We start from the raw sequence: 21,383 nt of genomic DNA, 5'->3' as shown, positions 1-21,383 counted from the left end.
CAAACTAAAATAATCAAACTATACTATACAGGGTGTTCGGCCACCCCTGGGAAAAATTTGAATGGGAGATTCTGGAGACAAAAATAAGACGAAAATCAGTAATACCAATTTGTTGATGGAGGCTTCGTTAAGAAGTTATTAACGCTTAAAGTTCCGCCCGTACTGAATTTTTTTCTCGAAAATGCGCAGGATTTCGGGGGTATATCTATTCATAAAAAATGATCGTAATTGACCCCTGCAACTGAAAATAATTTTTTTAGGACGATTTGAAATTTTTTAAATTGTCGAAAAATTTCACATCTTTTCGAATTTTTTTCTCGAAAGTGGGTAGGATTTCAGGGTTATGTCTATTTACCAAAAATTATTGTAATTGACCCACCTAGCTGAAAATAATTTTTTTTTTCATTGAAAAATTTAGGCACCTACCATCTGTCGATAATTCTTAAAAATTCGTTTTTCATTTTTAATAATTTTGTTTGACGCCCTACAGAAAAGTTGTCTAATTCTTTTTTGTAGATACCCATGAGCTCTGCTCCAGAAAAGAATTTCAATGAGATACCTTTATTATTGTAGGAGTTCTGCTCGTTTGAAAATTGGACCTGTTTTAGGGGGGTTTTCTCACTTTTCACTTTACGGTGTCAAGGAACAACTTTTTCAATATTGTTAGAATTTCTACATATTCTACACCAAAATATGCGTTGTTTGCATTTTGAAACATTTAAATCCTTCAATCCGTTCAGGAGTTATGACGTTTTAAAGATTCGCATTTTTGGGCTAACATTTTTGGCCAGAAATTATATTTTCGGTAAGGAATTTTTTTCTCGAAAATGCGTAGGAATTTAGGGATATATTTAATAACCAAAAATGGTTATAAGTGACCCCTGCAATCAAAACTAATTTTTTTAGAACGTTTTGAAATTTTTTAATTTCATCTTAAAATTTCAGTACCTACTCGAATTTTTTCCTCGAAAATGGGTAGGATTTCAGGGGTATGTGTATTCATCAAAAATGATTTTAATTGAGCCTCGCAACCAAAAATAATTTTTTCAGAATGATTTGAAATTGTTTAATAACTTTTTAACGAAGCCTCAGTCAAGAAATTGAGATTCTTGATTTTCGTCTTATTTTGGCCTCTAGAATCGCTCATTAAAATTTTTCCCAGGATTGGCCGAACACCCTGTATATCTAAAAATTCGAGTATTTAAAATAAAAAATAATTTCAGCTGTATAACAACCACGATAATATTGTTAGAATGTATTTTGAACTACCTGTATTTCAAAGTAACGACATTATGAAATATTTAATACAAATTGCATAATATTATATATATATAATATACATATAATACATATATGTATAATAGAAACATCGAAGAGAAGAAATTGTACTTTCTAAGTGATTACTATAATTCTATAATTGAAACTTTTGTATATTTGAAAAATTAATTATGTAAAATATAAAAAGAAAAATGAATGATTTTTTAATAAAATTGATTCAACTGTGTTGCTGACTTGTAATCAACATCACACAATGCAATTTGAAGTGCAACAAATCCCTGTTTCATTTCTTAAGTAAAATGTAGTGTACCTGTGAGCAATATGTTCTTCAATCTAATGCAAACGAGTAAAACACAGTACACGAAAAATAAAAAATAGAACCGGTTTAGTAATAACGTGCCAATATCCGAGAAGTGTCTCCTTTATATCACGAAGCTTTCTCTAGTAGAATAGTGAGAAAGTTTCGGAGAAGAGTCGTCGGTTATAAAACGCAAACTTCAATTTCGAAAATAAAGAATTAAACATTCCCTTAATATCGATTTTTTTTTTATTATTAATGTAATTTAAATCTCGAGGAAGAGATTATTTTCCAGTGCTGTACAAACGTTTCAATACATTATAATACTTCATATAATACAATAAAAATTATAAACATTCCTATGCTTGCTAAACAAACAGTTTAAAGATGAACTCTTTTCTTAAATCTTTAACTCACAGTAATTCAGAAATGAATAGGTCAGTTTACATATCTCGGACATTATTTATTCCTTTCCTTACCTTTCGTCCAGTGTTTCTCACAATTTTAGCATGTACCGTTGTTCTTATTAAAAATTATAAATCTATGAAACAATAAAAACATAAAGAAGAAAAGTGTCAGCAGGTATACTATAAATGTTGCGGTAAAACGAAAAATTATTATTTTCAATTGTAATACTGATTTGCATACATTTATTTCGATGAAGCAACGTATACATTTTATTAACACGAGATCAACTACTTTTAATGTTTCATTCGATGATATTAAATTATATAAATGTGCATTTCTAGCATTTTCTTACAGTTTTAATTCTGTACAAATGGCGTTGGTCAATTGGTTAGTGAAATTCACACGTTAAATACGCTTATGACTGTTTTCCAAGAAGACCTGTATACATTTTAGTACGCATCAATGATCACGCGATTGAATAACTAATACACGATGATGATTTACTCTCATTTCCTTCGTGTGTTTATTTTATCTAACCGTCAAATGAATGTTTTAAAATGCATAATGAATCATAAAAGATTACATTCGAAGTAAAATAAAAAATAGACTTTTTCTAAACGAGGCTTGTAATTTGAAAATATTTTCGTATGCGCGAAACTTAAATAATTTTTAACTGTTCTTGTCTAATTCGAATCTTTTTACAAATATCGACAATGCTACGATAAACTCTAGTAATGTGTTTTCCAACGTGTTTACGTTATAACTAGTGAAAATCTTTTCTAATTAAAATAGAAAATTATCTTGGAGTGCGATTCTTAATTCTTAACTGCTCTTGTCAAATTCGAATCTTTTTACAAATATCGACAATGCCACGATAAACTCTAGTAATGTGTTTACGCTAAAACTAGTGAAAATCTTTTCACTTTTATGCAGTAACAGAGGTAATAATCAATCGAATGAAATCAAACAAAAATTAAATTTGTAGAGTAATAAATACAATTCTCGACCGTTCCTAATCTTATATTGCCAAAAACAATGGACATTTTGAAATGGAATTTTAATCATTTCCGGTAATGCTTCAAATACATTACTACCTTTGAAAGCCTCAGATAGTAAACACAACTCTTATGAACGAACTAAATGTAAATATTACTGATCTATGCCCACATTATTTCGCAGTAATTGCAAGTCCTATATTGTTTCCTCCATAACATTTTTTGTCATTTAGATCCATAGAATATACTGATCAAATTCGGATATTAAAATCTGGGACACCCTGTAGAATAGATAGATTGAAGATAACGTATGTAAATAGCACTCTGAGAACCTCTCCATCAAATTAAATAATCATAACAAATAAATTGTGAAATTTTTACGTACTACCGACGTGAATCACAATTATCGGTTCTCTTTCATCATTTCATATTATACGCATCAATGTGAAGCAAACCTGTTGCATACCTGAATTACGATGATAAACCACAGTATTTTAAAAACTGACATTTAACTAATACATAATATCAATGACTTCCAATTCTCGATTATCTCAATTTGGTTATATAATCTTCATTATCTACAACCTTTAAGTACCGTAACATAGACATACAATCGTGTTGTCATCAATTTAAATAATTAGTATTGTTATTTTAATCATATAATGCTAACAGTACCAGGAAAAGTGTATATTTGATTTAATAGAAAATACGAGGGTCGTTCAATAAGTCCTTAGAAAATTCAAAGTTGGTGCTCGTAGCATCGAAAACTTTTGTTTTTAGTAAGCATCATAACTCACTAGATAGCTATCAAATTCTCAGTTATATCCACCATACGATTTCATTTTTATTGAAGCAAGAAACTTTTGCTTATTTAGAAAAATGGAAAAAAGTGAGTTTCAAACGGTGATTAAACACTTGTATTTAAAAGGCTTAACGTCGAAAGAGATCAAAGCTCAGTTGGATGAAGTTCATGGCCCATCTGCTTCTGTGTTTGCAACTATTTACAATTGGATAAATGAGTGTAAACGTGGCCGTACATGCACAATTGATGAACGTCGTTCGGGACGTCCAGTGGAAGTGACTACTCCCGAAATAATTGACAAAATCCACGATATGGTTTTGAGTGATCGACGAATCAAAGTGCGCGAAATAGTTGAGACCACAGGCGTATCGCAAGGTACAATGTTTTCAATTTTGCACGAAAAATTGGGCGTGAAAAAAATCTTGGCATGATGGGTGCCGCGTTTGCTCTCAGTGGAGAATAAACGCAATCGTGTGGTCGACTTTAAGGCTGTTTTGGCGCTTTTTCGTCGCAATCCTAGCGAGTTCCTGCGTCGATAAATAACTGTGGACGAAACGTGGATACACTACTACACTCCAGAGACAAAGGAACAGTCAAAACAGTGGGTTTTTGAAGGCGAACGGGCTCCGAAGAAGGCGAAGACGGTGCAATCAGCCGGCAAGGTGATGGCCACAGTTTTTTGGGATGCACGCGAAATCATCTACACCGATTACTTGGAAAAAGGAAAAACAATAACTGGAGAGCATTATGCGTCGTTATTACACCGGTTGAACGAAGAAATCAAGAAAAAACGTTCTCATTTGAAAAAGAAAAAGATCCTCCTCCATCAAGACAATGCACGGGTGCACACCTGTGCCGTTTCGATGGCCAAAATCATGAAATTAAAGTTCGAATTGTTACAACGTCCACCGTATTCACCGGATTTGGCACCCAGTGGTTTTTTTTTATTTCCAAATTTTAAAAAATGGCTCGGCAGACAACGATTCACGTCAAACGAGGTCACCGCCCAAACAGATGTCTATTTTGAGGACCTTCCGAAATCTTACTTTTTAGATGGCTTAAAAAAGTTGGAGAAACGCTTGGAAAAGTGTATAAAGGTAAAAGGAGATTATGTTAAAAAATAAAAAAAAATCTACCTAAAATAATTTGTTTTTCTCTTTTTCTAAGGGCTTATTGAACGACCCTCGTATTGTCTTAATACTTCCTAAGATTTCATAAATTGTGCAAAACGGATTTGCAATAAAAATATTGATAAAAGATACATGTAAATTATTTATACATACATCGAATATTATCAGTAAAATTTCGGTTTGTTGCCGCTAGGCCGCAGTATTAATTGTCGATTCCTCCAATCGACAAAGTTTTTAAAAGTATTAAAAAACTTTAAGCGTGAATAAATCGAAAAATATTGAGCGTCTGATCATATAATCGTATATTTTCGTAAAGAAAGTGTCGAAATCTAGTAGTGTACAAAATCTTAGTTAAATCGGTGAATCGAAGATCTTGTCTCCTTGTGAGATCGAAGACACAAGCCAAGGAAGGTTGAGAAATACTGATCTAGCGTATAATTTTGGGACCATTACATCCACGCCTTGCAATGGTATGACAACTGTGCGTAATTATCAAGGAAACTAAGTAAAATAACGTTGCTGATTTATCGCTTCCTGTTAGTTGATAAAATGTAACGAACTGAGCAAAATAACGTTGTATGGTTTATTTTTTATTACTAACAGATCGAATGCTAGTCGAAGGCAGTTTCCACTTTAACATTACGCGGTGCGATTTCGTCCTCTTCTTCGTTTATTCGCAAGTTCAAGCGCCTTAGAAGCGAAAGTAGACAACTAGAACATACATTTATCTGAAGAATCAGTACTGGATTGGTGTTACTCATTGTTGTCGCTTTTGAGATTAAATATATCGAAACCTGTTCCTATAAGTCAGGTTTGTATTTCACTTTCTTCACCCAATATACAGGGTGTTCAGCTACTAGTGGTGATTTAAGAAAATTCGCTAAATAGAGATCTTCAAAGTTTTTATTAGTCCATAATAGACCGAGAAATTGATTACATTTCGTACATTTACATACTTATCTATTATTTATTATTATTAATTAGATAATCATTTTCTTAAAAATTGCGTAACTTACTTAGCTTCTTCATTATCATTAAATTTTCCTTGCATCGATAGTTATTTAAAAGTTAATTTTACGAGATTCTAAATATCTGTTCGTTTTGAATAAACAAAGTTTAGATATTTGTGTAATCTGTTAAAACTTGCGGTTAGATATCGCTGTGAGTGAAGTTTAAAGGCATTTCGAGTTGAAAGTGGCACTAACTTACTAGACGAGCATACATAGTTGCTTATGTATGCTTGAGTTCTCTAAGCAATAATAAGAAATGTGGCATGCATCGAAGCGAATGCAACAAAACTTGGGTCCTCGGGGCCCATAGGAAAAGAGAGTAACCGTGTAGATATAAGGAGATCCTGATTCGTCGGAATTCTCAGTTTGTAACACGAATCGCGTTGCGGACAAACTATTAGTGTTTGCGGGCTAAAGAACCCTCTTAAGGTCGATTTATTTTCAACGATTAACTTTTAAACAACCATGAGGACGAAATTCTTGTTGCAAGTAAATCTTGATTATATCTAACAGCGTGCTTTTTAAGTGCTTCTAAATATTAAAACGATGATAGTCATATAAAACCAATTGGATGAATAGAACAGTTTGTTTTCTTTGTCGGCGTAGCAACTCTTTAAGCGTGTTCTTCTCAAGGAAATGTGTTTAATTTTATTTATAAAAGTTATATAGATATATAAAATGTAATAATAGGTTGTAAAGGTACATTTAACGAGTTTTGTACATTTATAATTCTTCTAAATAAAATCTGATATTTTTTCAAGCAAAGAACGCGCATAAAGCGTTGAAACTTCAAGTTAGAAAACCAGGTTGTTTCTTCAACTACTTCGTATGCTTGTTATCATTCCAATACTTAACGTGCTTTTTGTTTCATTTCAATCGACCTTTCTCCAAAATTCAAATCGACAATATTTTTTTTCTACGATGCTATCCAGTGCGTAATTTTTATATAAAATTTTTTTTATTTTTATTATAAAATTTCTTGTAAATTATTTTGGAAAACACTGTTTAGTCGTTTAAAAGTGTACTTTGTTTCTATTTCTAAGAGTGTAATTACGATATAAATAAGTAATAAATTCATATTACGGTTTCAAAGCTTGAAATTTAACATACAAAATGAGGTGATTGGAATTATGTATTATAATAATTATTTTTTATGATTTTCAGTTTACCTTACTTTTAACATTACTGTTGGTTACTTCGACCGAGGGATTCTTTTTCGCATAGTAAGTGATTTTATATTTTCGTTTCCTCGCGAACAAAAATTATTTTCTTTGTAATTTAAACTGCATACATTATTATTATTCAGTCACTATTTTCTAATCGATAGAGCATCAATGTCTGATTTTATTAACATTTTTCACAGAGTTTACATTATGATTTATGGGAAAAATTTTATGTTTCAGTCCTAAAAAACTTTTAATGAACTTCCTACAATCGTTAAAGGAAAAAAAAGAAGGGAAAAAAAAGCACACTCTTGTAGAGCATTATCATGTGCATTACTATCCAGTGCACACATACATTGAACCGCCATTAAAAGCGCCTAAGAAATATGAGCTCGAAGAAATTCACAAGTATGTCTAAATTTTATAACGATTAGAATTTCATTTAACTGGATTTAATTTGAACGGATTTTACGGCAGGAATAAATATTAGTGTGATTAATACATTGACTGCCATGTTAATTGTTGGTAATCGGCGCTTAAAACTTATAACGTGTCTTTAAAATGCTTATGAATAAATCAAACTTTGTACTCGTAAATTTTTTAGTAACTTCATAAACATTATGAATACTAGAAAATAACAAGCATTGTTTATTGAATTATTGAATACTTCTATTTACCAGATTATAGTTTGAAAAAATGTCAAGAGTTTTCCTAAACAACGAAAACCAATATGGCCGTCGACGTATTATGGAGAATATTAAAATTTTACCTTTCTGTCAAACTAATTTATTCAATGCAAACGGTTAATGTATATTCACAAAATAATTTTTAGCGAACATCTAGCAACGCTTGGTTGGTCTGATCATGAATTTACGCATATCCCCGAACCTAAAATTAAAATACCCTTGAAATTATTCGTTTCGTGGAATGACGCCGTACCATGGAACCATGACTATCTAGGTGAGAATAATAAATACTCTATTTTATTTTTCGATAATTTTCGATACAACTTGACTTATTGTACACTTAATATAGCACTTATTTGAAATTATGCAAAATTTTTAACGATTTTGCAGAGGCAGAAACAATCGATCACGATGAAAATGAAGGTATAGTTGTTGAAGTTCCATATACTCATAAAATCATTGAACATGAATATCCCCATGGTAAAAAATTAAAAAGCAACTTATTAGCAGCTCTTTTTCACAAAGTAGGCTCCAAAAACTATTTGCATAAATAAGGCGAGAGGATAAAGAAGACTGAGTTAAAAAGTTTTGTACTGCCAGAATTGTTAATAGAATTAATAGCCAGTTCTACATTTCGTACACCAAAATATCAAGGATATTCTTATACCTATGATATGACTAAATGTAATAATAAGCATTAAATACTATTTTTTTCGAATAAGCCATACTATACCTAACATTAATTTATTATTATAATTTCAAGAGCGATATAATTGAAGTTTTATATAAATGTGGTTTAAAATTTACTGATACGTACTTATGACATCTAGATTGCGAAAGATTTTAAAAAATCTCGCCTAAAATTTTCTAATGTAGATACTTTACTCATGACATAGTTATTAAACTTTTATATTTTATATAAAAAAAATAAATAACCCTTAAAGTGGAGACTACGTTTGAAATTAAAATGTTAACGAATGTAAATGAATTAATATCTATCTTATAGTACATTGTTACGTTTTGTTTAGTCACAGAAAAACGACCATCTCCGATGGTAATCTTTTGTGACTGCATTATGTAGATTTTAATGTGTAAAATTCCTTTCAAAATATATAAATGTTTTACAGCGTCTAATAACTGGACGTGTCATGAGTCAAGCGCCACTTTTTAAAAATTTCTTAATTTTGATAAATCATCGTATCATCACTTACGAATTCGTTGAAAATTCAATGTTCTCTATTTTTTATTTTGTGGAGTTTAGTCTTTTGATTTGTGTCACGTTCGTTTATCTTATTGTTGGTGAAATTTATGTAATATTTACACTACGTAGTGATTAGTATTAATAGTTGTGTAAAAATGCGAGGGAACTCATATTTCTCCAATAGCGTAGAAACATATTGTTCCTTGTATAGTTAGATAATATTATTAACGATATTAAATATATTTGTAATATCTGTTTTGATGTTTAGGTCATAAGGTATGTTTTTATACTTAGTGATTCCGTTCTGTTATTCTACGTGTGTGAAGTAGCGTGAAGCAGTTCTTTGTTTGTTCATATAGTATTAGTTGCGGATAAAATATTGCGGTAATTTGTTTAAAAAATAAAGGTTATTTAAACCAGAAACTTTTGATACGACACTTGATTTTTTCAATACTTTCATTCGCTTCACTGTCAGCATTTATACGTTACACATTCAATATTGTATACATAAATAGAATCATACTTATACAGGATGTTCGGCCACCCCTGGGAAAAATTTTAATGGGAGATTCTAGAGGCTAAAATAAGACGAAAATCAAGAATACCAATTTTTTCTTGGGGGCTTCGTTAAAAAGTTATTAACGTTTAAAGTTCCGTATGCAGAACGGCAGTCTGCGAACAGCTGCGTGCGCGTGATAGTGGTTCTCATTCAGCATGAGAAACTCTAGTTACTGACTCATCGACAGCCTTACAGTTTTTTGAGTGAGAACCACTATCGCGTGTACGCAGCTGCACGCAAATTGCCGTTCTACAGGCGGAACTTTAAACATTAATAACTTTTTAACGAAGCCTCGACCAACAAATTGGCATTCTTGACTTTCGTCTTATTTTTATCTCCAGAATCTCCCATCAAAATTTTTCCCAGGGGTGGCCGAACACCCTGTATATGTTTAGACATAAAGTTTTAGTTTACTAAAGTCTTGTTGCTTTATTTTATCGGAGAGTGTTTTATAGGATATTTTCATTAATTGAGATATAATCGAAGGTGGCGCCAACTTTCTCCCCTCGATACGAATTTTTTGTTGTTCCTCGTGATCTTTGATAATGTTAGATGCGAGTTGTATCATGTATTTACGATCGGTGAATCGCACAATTGGAGATCCCATTACTTTCTCCAGTTTCGATTTCACCGGTGGATAATTTAATCTGCACAGTAGATAAGACTGATACTTCATTACTATTAAAATGAAACTGTGTAGAACGCGATCATTTATTGTCTGATATTAAGAGAGGTAAAAAAGAATTAAAGATTGTAACATTAGCGAGTTTTCTAAAAAATATAGAACGGTTTTCACTTTAATGTTACAAGTTTTAAATAAACAAGGAAAGTAACGTACGCGTATTTCACGTGTTCCGTTTCCCACCATTTTAAAGGTTCATCGTAAAGATCGAGGCTAGAAACAAACATTTTACGAACGTTTTCAGATTTCTTCTTTTTCATTGCCGGTTTCTTTGGTACTTCTTCTTTTACATCCTGATTGGATGTATCTTCCACGATACTGTCAGTATGTTGCGATATTTTGCTAGCATTGCTTCGTTTGTTTCTTGAACGTGATTTTTGAATCGTTGACGTTTCCATATCTAAGCGTTTTCCCCGTTTTTATTTTATGTTCTCATTATTTAAGACAATCGTTACTTTAAATTAATAATCGGCAAGAATACACTACTTCCTTTCAATTTGTAAACAACTTATAATTTAGATCATGATCTAATTACATGAGCAATGCCAAATTAAAACTTTGTGAGTGAATGTAGCAAATTAAAAAAAAAAGCGTGTTCAATAGTTTTCTTTTCGATACATTTTAACTTGCATCAACTATTGTGACTATTAGCGACTATACAAATATTTATAATAATTTCATATACTTTTCATATATCATTAATTATTTTGATATTTTTACAAAATTATACAGGGTGTTAGGCTACCCCTGGGAAAAACTTTAATGGGAGATTCTAGAGGCCAAAATAAGACGAAAATCAAGGATACTAATTTGTTGATTGATGCTTCGTTAAAAAGTTATAGAAACATTTCCGGCCACACAGTATAATTTCAGTAAAGAATTTTTTTTCTCGAAAGTACGTAAGATTTCGGGGCTAGGTCTATTCACTAAAAATTATTGTAATTGATCCCCGCAACTGAAAATAATTTTTTCCAGAACGATTTCAAATTTTTTAATTTTGTCGAAAAATTTCACACCTACTCGAATTTTTTTCTCGAAAGTGGGTAGGATTTCAGGGTTATGTCTGTTCACCAAAAATTATTGTAATTGACCCCCTAGATAAAACTAATTTTTTTAGAACGATTTGAAATTCTTTTGTTTTCGCTGAAAAATTTAGGCACCCCTGTCGATTTTTCTTAAAAATTCGTTCTTGATTCTTAATAACTTTGTTTGACGCCCTACAGAAAAGTTGTGTAATACTTTTTTGTAGGCACCCATGAGCTCTACTTCAGAAAAAAGTTTCATTGGAATATATTCACTACTATAGGAATTATGGTTGTTTGAAAATTGGACCATATTTTGGGGGTTTTTCTCATTTTTCAGGGTCAAACATTAATTTTTGGAATTTCTACATATTTTTGATTAAAATACGCGTCGTTTGCATTTTGAAACATTAAAATTCCCCAATCCGTTCAGAAGTTATTGCATTTTAAAGATTCTAATGAAATTTCTGGCCTCACATTAGATTTTCGGTCAGGAATTTTTTTCTCGAAAATGCGTAGGATTTCAGGGATATATGTAATGACCAAATATGATTGTAATCGACCTCTACAACCGAAAATAATTTTTTTTAAACGATTTGACTTTTTTTTGTCTAAAAATTTCAGTACCTACTCGAGTTTTTGTCTCGAAAGTGGGTAGGAATTCGGGGATATGTCTAATGACCAAGAATGATTGCAATTGACACCCGCAATCGAAAATAAATTTTCCAAAATGATTTGAAATTTTTTAATTTAATTTTTTAATATCTTTTTAACGAAGCCTCAATCAACAAATTGAGATTCTTGATTTTCGTCTTACTTTGTCCTCCAGAATCTCCCAATAACATTTTTCTCAGAGGTGGCCGAACGCCCTGTATTTATTTTCTTGATACGTTATCAATGTGAATCAATTAGTTAAGTTATTGCATTAGGACCTTAGAAATTTTGTAAAATCACTAAAAATATATTATATTAGGTTTTTCAAAGAGAAATTACAAAACGGAATAGAAATACAAGTACTAAGCACATCTACTTTCATGTGCATACTAACTTTTATTCGATGATTAAAAAAATTACAAAATAAATACTCGTTACTCTACGTATGTTTTTACATAGTCGATGTTAAATCTTCAAATTGTAACTAAATAAGAGTATCACATGTTTCTGCAAAACAAATGTATTGCAACATCTATTTCCTTTGCAAATGCTTTCATGACTTGTAACTTTTACGTAAATGAAAATTAATTTTCAGCGCGATTCGATTCTCAATTCATATTCTAATCAGCCTTGGAATTAAGTTTCGATTGATCATCGTAAGAGCAGAAATTTCCATTCTAGAGAGTTTACTAACGAAGTCGTTTCTTTGTAAAAACTTTCTCCCTATGTAGCGACAGAAGAAAATTGCAATCAGTCTAAGACATAAAACGTAAAACACGAAATTATATAGATTTTAAGACACGGGGAATGATAAATTGTCTCTAAGAGACTAAATAATAATAACATTTTTATGTTCGACTTTGAATTCGTCGAAGCAATGTCGTTTCGTTCTCCAAGTATTTACGTACGAACTTTTTTCTCTCATGATTTTACTCTCAAATTAACTATGTTAATTCCACAGTTACGTTCGAATCCTATCTTAATGTGATTTTTCTTGAAACGTAGGCAAATTACAGCTGTCCAGATTTTAAATAGTTGTTTTAAATTGTTGACAAAAAATTACGTTTTGTGATCATGTTTCTACTATATTTAAAGAAAACAGTCGTTTTACGTAAATACAACTTTTCGTACGATTGCCATTGGCGGACTAAAATTGATTCCATGATATTTTGATCAATGAATACGATTGCTAAGCCTTGACCTGCAGACGTCAGACTGATAATCGAGTACGATGATTGCATACATTTCTTGTAATCGTATATATTCTCGTTAAAGTCCGTTGATTTCTCATGTTAAACAACACAGTTAAATATTACATTTCCTATCACTTTTATAATCCCTTTCAATTCTTTCGATTTCATAATATAACACATTTCGTACAAATAAATTATCACCGTGTAAATATATTTTGACAAAGAATAAAAATTATATACTAAATTATAAAATTAATTTTAAAAAGTAGCATAATACATACATTATGAACGAGGAATACTTATTTAAGTATTTTGAATATCAGTATTATGAAAAAAATCGATAAATGATTGAAAATATGTTATTATAAAAGTAATACTTAAATATTAACACAGTCAAATATCAAATATAAAATAGTATTCTATGGGGTAGTTAAAATTATATTTACTTATTCATTATTGAAATAAATAAATATGGTATATTGCTTGTTTTAAGTAAGTTTCGTAGAAGTATATTTATACTTAGCCAAAGTAGTTAGATTTTCCCGCGTTCGCAAACGTCACAACTTAAACGCGATTCACAGCCTCTATACCTGTCAAACATTTTGATCTAAACTATATTCTTACATTGTATTGTATCGTAGTATTGCTATTTCATTATTATCTCATATTTTTATTATAACTTTAAAATAAAGCTCTAAACGACATATGTTCATAGAACACTTTTTCTTTACTTAAATTCATCGAATACGCTGAGACGACATGATTTTTATCACTACTGTGGTAGTAATGTGACAATTTTTCTAGCAACAAACCTGATCATTTCTTAAATAATACTAATACATGCTGAAATTACTTTATTCTATGTCATTTTAAGAATAATTAAATGTTATATAACACTAAACTACCTAAACATAGACGAAAAATTAGTACTGTGAACTGTCACGAGAATTTACAGCTACATGAAAACGTACCTTTAGTTTGAGGTAATTCAGAAACAAACATGGCGAAGTTGTTGGGGTTAGATAAAGTCGCTCAATTGTTTCGAATAATACGGGCGAATGGTGGTATTTTTAAATCTCTGCGTAACATATACAGGTTATTTTAATGTTAAGTACTTATTTGATAAAATTTGTATGAACATATTTTGTAAAAGTCACTTACCAATTAATTTGTATTATTACGCCGACAAACCTAATAATAGATTATAATTATTATTGGTCACATCTCATTTTCGAATATAATTTAATTTCTGCCATTACAATTCCTTTTTTACATTTTGAATGTTTCAGACACGATGAATTGAAAATTGGAACCTTGGTGGGTGAAGATAAATTTGGGAACAAGTACTATGAAAATAATGAATATTTCTATGGTAAGTTAGAAAATTAGAAATTCTTTATATTATCGATATGTACGAGATGGTTATGAGTTCAGGTTAACTATAATAAAAACCTAATTGTTTATTAATACTGTTAACTTTAATTGAATATGATAAATAAGAATAAATATAATGTAAAGGAATGATATTGTATTTGTCACATTATGCAATTTAGTATAGTTCTTAAAAAGTTACTTTTAATTTGTATTATACTAAAATATTGTCAATTGTTTTTCAGTATAAATTAAATATATATTAAATCAATGTATTTATGTATTTCTTAATAGGCAGAAATAGGTGGGTAATATACTCTGATCAATTTGGTATGGATTACGATGGTTCCCAAGTTACGCCAGAATGGTTTGGATGGTTACATTATAAGACAGACTTAATTCCTTCTAAAGATCCAGCACGACCGAAATACAAATGGTTAGCAGATCCTACACCAAACTTTTCTGGTTCTGATCAAGCTTACATGCCTTATAGTACTACGCCACCAAAAATTCAACCTTGGAAACCACCACAGTAATACATGTTTGTCGTATATGATTAAGAAATAGCATTGATTAGAGTTATAAGAGTGATAGTTATACTATGTAATTAAATGTAAATAAATTACCCATATAAAAGATATACACCTATCTGTAAGTGTGTAAAAAAGGATAATTATATATAATCACTGTACATGTCCTAGACATATACATATAAAATTTTCACGATGTATGTATTATTATTTTAAAAATAATATAGAATCACCCGTTTATGTAAAAACATGTTTTTATTTTCATTCAAATTTAAACATACAAGCAACAATTTCTTTAGAGGTTAATTCTACTAATCAATATTAAATGACAACCAGGAGTATCGAAATTGCGATGAAGGCTTTGTGTTAGAGTTATTAATCTCTTGACGTACAAATAAAAATAAAAATAATTAAGTAACATGAGACTTTTGTGGGGGGGGAGGGGGGGGGAGTATCTTGAATATTTAAAAAAAAACAGGATAGATCTACAAGTCACTCGTAACTCGGGTTTAATAATTTAATGCACAGCGTTCGCCGGAGATGAGAGAGCTCTGAACGTTTTGGAAATGTCATCATCTACAACACACATGAAACAAATGACATCTCCCAGGCGTCATTGTGTGCCAAGGGGATAATTGCTAATAGTTACAAATCATGTATACATGTATCTTGTGGTCTAAATAATATGTAACAAATCATTTTTTCAGAAACCAATAAATATATCGTCCCCCTTTTTGACCTAATTATGAAGAACTAATCTTTTCATGTGCAACAAATTCTTTTGGGGCAATTGTTACGGAAAAGAACGGAAATCCCCATAATTTTTCATCTGCGAACAGCTGCGTACGCGTGATAGTGGTTCTCACTCACAAAACTGTATGGCTGTCGATACGTCACTAAGTAGAGTTTCTCATGCTGAATGAGAACCGCTATCACGTGTACGCAGCTGTTCTCCGATTGCCGTTCTACAGGCCGAATTTTAAACGTTAATAATTTTTTAACGAAGCCTCGATCAACAAATTGGTATCCTTGATTTTCGTCTTATTTTGGCCCCTAGAATCTGCCATTAAAATTTTTCCCAGGGGTAGTCGAACACCCTGTATACAATAAAAAAAAAATGATTCAAGTAACTGTTATTCAGTTCGATAACTATCCAAATAACAACAAAATAATATCACTTTCCATTTTTAAACATCTAGGGGGCGTTCTTTTTCTCTCCTAACAGTTACTCCAAAAGAATTTATTGCACTTGAAAAAAAAGATGTCCTGAACCATTTAATTAAAAAAAACTAATGAAGTAGATATTTTTATTTATTTCTGAAAAAAACAGCTTTTAACACTTTATACATGGCATGCTAGAAAAACCGAAAAACTATAAGAAACAACCATCATTATTCATGGACTGAATTTGCTCAAAATGAAATCAGATGTTCAGTTGAGAATATGGAATTGAAATATAAAATTTAATTGCAATCCATTCAACCGTTTATATGTAATTATGTTAACTGATGTGCACATATACATATGTAAGTACTTACATACGTGCATTAAATAAATATATATTTTTTTAATAGTCAAAAAATGATCAAAGAGTCATAGAATATGTTTCTCTGTAAAGAAAAAAATCACGAAATTTTCTTTTGTTGCAACATTCTTAACTATAAATAGTAATGCATCAAACGCAATTCCGTTATTCTTGATGTCTGTTTTCGACATCTGTACAATCACTTCGGAAAATAATTATCACTATTAATTAAATACTTCGTACAATATTGACACATGAAACATGAATGAAAATATAAATTTTTAAAAATTTTATGCGTGACTTTTTCTACTCGAATATCTTAAAATCAAGTATAAAATTGGAAATTTCCTTTAAGTAAATACAGCAATAATAATATATTATACGTATACATTTTGTTATTGCTGTCAGAAGGAATTTTTCACTTTTATTTTTATTTTGGAATGTTTATGAACTGACTAATATGTTTATTTTTATTGATGCTTAACACAGGCTCTAAATTAATTTTTATAGAACATTTCGTCATGTGATTTTGAATTAAAGAATTCTTCCAGTTTGTCGAAAATTTTAAATAAACCTGAAAAATTGAAAAGTATTTTTAATTTACCGTTTATTTCATCCGCTTAATTCGTTTTTTATGTTTTTATATTACATGTTGTTCTTTCTATAATTTCGAATTTTTTCAAACAATCGAAGTATGTGTCTTTCATTAGAAGCCGTAACTCAAGAATAAAAAAGAAAGCAACCTTGATCGTTTATTGGCATTTCTATTAAAGTTGTCGGAGGGACAAAGAAGTCATAAAAGAATGTCGTTATCTTTGTCCTTTGTTACTACTTTCATATTGATTAGTCCTGATTACCTGGAGTAGGGAGACAGCAGGACAATAAGTACAGACAGAAAAGTTCTGGTCGTAAGTTAAGATTTACTGATAGAAAGTTATGGAAGTTGATAGAAGATCAACGGCCAAAAATAAAAATGTGTTATGTGCTCGAAAAGAAGATATTTACGAATGAAGATTTACATCTTACACAAAAGCTATGGTTTATAGGTGAGTGACGCAATAATAATTGAGAGTAATAGAAGGCATTATACAGACCTCAAAATTTCCTTGTTAAAATCTCTTTCAGTACTGATACTTCCATGTATTCGACACAGTTCAAGTCACTTATCCACATTTTTAAATACTTAAGAAATTTTCACTGGAATTAAGTAAATTGCTAAGACTGTTATTCGCGCTTCTTTCGCAATTGCAGTTTGATCCTAATAGGAGGAAATAACAGTGGAATGAAATTATTTATTAATGTGGTGACAAAATTCAATGAGACAGCATGCATCTGCAATTACTTATTTACCAACAATAGTATTAAATAAGTATTATTTATTCACCAATAATTGATTTACACATATTAATTTGTTGACGATACTTAATAATAAATAATACTTTCCTCGATATTTATATCAATGCAAGAAAATATCTAATACATACGGTGAACGAAATTTCTATAAGAATACAACTATTTTGAATAGAAAATGGCAAGAATTTTGATAGTAATATTACTCGTATCTTACTAAATTCTCTAACTCTTTAATGTCGTTATACAGGGTGTTCGGCCACTCCTAGGAAAAATTTTAATGGGGGATTCTAGAGGTCAAAATAAGACGAACATCAAGAATACCAATTTGTTGATAGAGGCTTTGTTAAAAAGTTATTAACGTTTAATGTTTCGCCTGTAAAGAATTTTTTTCTCGAAAAAGCGCAGGATTTCAGGGGTATGTCTATTCACCAAAAATGATTGTAATTGACACCCGCAATCGGAAATAATTTTTCCAGAACGATTTGATATTTTTTTTTTTCGCCGAATTTAGGTACCATAATTAGATTTTCGGTAAGGAATTTTTTTCTCGAAAGTGCGTAGGATTTCGGGCGTATGTGTAATGACCAAAAATGATAGTAATTGATCTCCGTAACCGAAAATAATTTTTTTAGAACGATTTGAAATTTTTGAATTTAATTGTTATTAACTTTTTAACGAAGTCTCCATTAACAAATTGGTATTCTTGATTTTCGTCTTATTTTGGCCTCTAGAATCTCCCATTAAAATTTTTCTCTGAAGTGGCAGAACACCCTGTATATTGTTGCATTGTTTTTATTTATCTGCTTTCATTCTCATAGAAATTTCACCTATTGGCGTGTTCGAATAATATCTACACTCCTGGACAAAAAGATAGCACATCTTATAATTTCTCCCTTTATACATATAGATTGTTATAGAATTAAAATTAAATGAGTGAAATTATTTATATTTATTTAAATTCATCGTAAAATATTTCTACTAAACATATTGCAGGATTTGAATCAATATGGTAAATAATCGTAAAACTAAATCACAAATGAAATATGTCGCTTTCTCAGAAAAGAAATTACTAGTAAACGAAGCGACGGTTCATGTAAAAAATGGACATTACCATAAAGCGATGTGTCTATTTAACCAAGTAAGTTTCTTAATTTTGAAATATTTGGTGCAGTTTGGGTAGAGTTTTAGAAAATCAGAAACCAGTAATTCTTTGTTTTTGACGCGTGATTTTAAATGAATAAATTGAAGAGATCAACATGAGAATGATATTTTATCTGTAGATTGCAGAATGTAGATTGTGAAAGTTAATAGAAGGGTGAGAATTTCGATTCGGGGTGATTGACAAATTTTATAAACAGTCATTCTAGCGTCACTCTTTGACGATGTCACCTAGTGCGATCCATACCCCTAAAATCCATCCTCCTCCTAGTCATGCCATTGACATTTAATATTTTAATGATATAATTGTTATTTTATAACATTTATAAAGACAATAACGTTATTTAAGTTAGTTCATAAACACTGAAGTTTATTTGTCTTGAATGTTTTAAAGTTATAAGATTATAGGGCCGATCACCAATAACAATCAATGGCAATCAACGTATTAATTTATTAATCACAACATTAAATATTTTTTTAGCATTGTTGCAACACAAAAAACGCAAATGAATTACAACACAAAGTATACCGAAAAGATATAGAATAAAAAGATATTATTTATATTAAATTATACAGGGTGTTCAGCCACCCCGGGAACAAATTTAAATGGAGATTCTAGAGGCTAAAACAAGACGAAAATCAAGGATATCAATTTCTTGGCTGAGGCTTCGTTAAAAAGTTATTAAAAAAATGAATTAAAAAATTTCAAATCATTCTGAAAAAATTATATTTGGTTGCGGGGCTCAATTACAATTATTTTTGGTGAATACAAATACCCCTGAAATGCTACCCACTTTCGAGAAAAAAATTCGAGTAGGTATTGAAATATTTAGACGAAATTAACAAATTTCACATCATACTAAAAAAATTATATTTAGTTACAGGGGTTAATTGCAAGCATTTTTGGCATAAGACATACCGCTGAATTCCTACCCACTTTCGAGAAAAAAAATTTTATAGGTACTGAAATTTTTAGACGAAATTAAAAAATTTCAAATCATACTAAAAAAATTATATTTAGTTACAGGGGTCAATTACAAGCATTTTTGGTGAATAGACATACCCCGAAATCCTACGCACTTTCTAGAAAAAAATTCAGTACGGGCGGAACTTTTTTAACGTTAATAACTTTTTAACGAAGCCTCTATCAACAAATTGTTATTCTTGATTGTCGTATTATTTTGGCCTCTAGAATCTCCCATTAAAATTTTTCCCAGGAGTGGACGAACGCCCTGTATAAAGATATTAAATATTAGCTATTTTAAATCGAGCTGTACATATACAACGAAATAAAAAAATTCGTTGAATAGAATTAAATAAATTGAAAAGAACTATCATTGATCTAATAAACAAGAGCTTGGAGGAATTCCGCATTTTGGCACCAGCAAGCATTAAATTCTCATTTTGATGTGTGAGGCATACGCACACAGGATGCGTTCCACTGGTTCCTGCCAACACATACTCTTCAGGACGAAGCTGAGCAAATTTATTAAATCCAATTTTTATCGACGAATTTTCTTGTTTGAAAAGCAAATAAAGTTCCGATAAATTATTTAAAATTAAACGTTCTTAATATGCATTTTTAAATCGTCTCTTTTAATAGAAATGCAATTTTTTTTCGCGGTCATAATGCTAATAATTTCGTCAAGTAGTGGCATAGAAATATTTCCAATAATTAGTGCTATCGACTAAGAGTGAGATCCTAAATTCCGTATAGTATTTTAAGTATTAATCGTCTTGAATCCAATGGTGATCGCATATCCTCTAAAACAATGATACGAGGGTCGTCCAATAAGTCCTTAGAAAATCCAAAAGCTGGTGCTCGTAGCATCGAAAACTTTTGTTTTTAGTAAGCATCATAACTCACTAGACAGCTGTCTAATTCTCAGTTATATCCACCATACGATTTCATTTTTATTGTCCATTGAAGCAAGAAACTTTTGCTTATTTGGAAAAATGGAAAAAAGTGAGTTTCGAACGATGATTAAACACTTGTATTTAAAAGGCTTAACGTCGAAAGAGATCAAAGCTGAGTTGGATGAAGTTCATGTCCCATCTGCCTCTGTGTTTGCAACTATTTACAATTGGATAAATGAGTTTAAACGTGGCCGTACATGCACAATTGATGAACGTCGTTCGGGACGTCCAGTGGAAGTGACTACTCCCGAAATGATTGACAAAATCCACGATATGGTTTTGAGTGATCGACGAATCAAAGTGCGCGAAATAGTTGAGACCACAGGCATATCGCAAGGTACAATTGGGTGTGAAAAAAATCTCGGCAAGATGGGTGCCGCATTTGCTCTCAGTGGAGAATAAACGCAATCGTGTGGTCGACTCCGAGGCTGTTTTGGCGCTTTTTCGT

At 30.8% G+C, this 21,383-nt stretch overlaps 3 protein-coding genes across 3 annotated transcripts; 2 read left to right on the top strand and 1 right to left on the bottom strand.

Annotated features, from left to right (window-relative positions):
• Positions 1 to 3,858: 3,858 nt before the first annotated feature.
• LOC122403618 lies at positions 3,859 to 8,324 on the top strand. The gene is made up of 6 exons (XM_043407232.1): positions 3,859 to 4,156; positions 5,646 to 5,722; positions 7,086 to 7,144; positions 7,325 to 7,492; positions 7,917 to 8,044; positions 8,161 to 8,324. The coding sequence occupies exons 1-6, from the start codon at positions 3,859 to 3,861 to the stop codon at positions 8,322 to 8,324; spliced, it is 894 nt and encodes a 297-aa protein (XP_043263167.1).
• Positions 8,325 to 9,921: 1,597 nt separating this feature from the next.
• On the bottom strand, positions 9,922 to 10,610 carry LOC122403619. The gene is made up of 2 exons (XM_043407234.1): positions 10,369 to 10,610; positions 9,922 to 10,177 (listed from the first exon to the last, which is right to left on the bottom strand). Exons 1-2 carry the CDS (start codon positions 10,608 to 10,610, stop codon positions 9,922 to 9,924), a joined length of 498 nt encoding a protein of 165 aa, XP_043263169.1.
• Positions 10,611 to 14,044: 3,434 nt separating this feature from the next.
• On the top strand, positions 14,045 to 15,128 carry LOC122403602 (probable NADH dehydrogenase [ubiquinone] 1 alpha subcomplex subunit 12). The gene is made up of 3 exons (XM_043407212.1): positions 14,045 to 14,176; positions 14,371 to 14,453; positions 14,747 to 15,128. Exons 1-3 carry the CDS (start codon positions 14,082 to 14,084, stop codon positions 14,986 to 14,988), a joined length of 420 nt encoding a protein of 139 aa, XP_043263147.1. The 5' UTR covers positions 14,045 to 14,081; the 3' UTR covers positions 14,989 to 15,128.
• The last annotated feature ends 6,255 nt before the right edge of the window (positions 15,129 to 21,383 follow it).

Source organism: Colletes gigas, unplaced genomic scaffold (assembly GCF_013123115.1).
Source record: "Colletes gigas isolate AHSC1104 unplaced genomic scaffold, ASM1312311v1 Colletes_gigas_Sc00063, whole genome shotgun sequence".
Classification (NCBI taxonomy): domain Eukaryota; kingdom Metazoa; phylum Arthropoda; class Insecta; order Hymenoptera; family Colletidae; genus Colletes; species Colletes gigas.
This window is presented reverse-complemented; position numbering and strand designations above follow the sequence as displayed.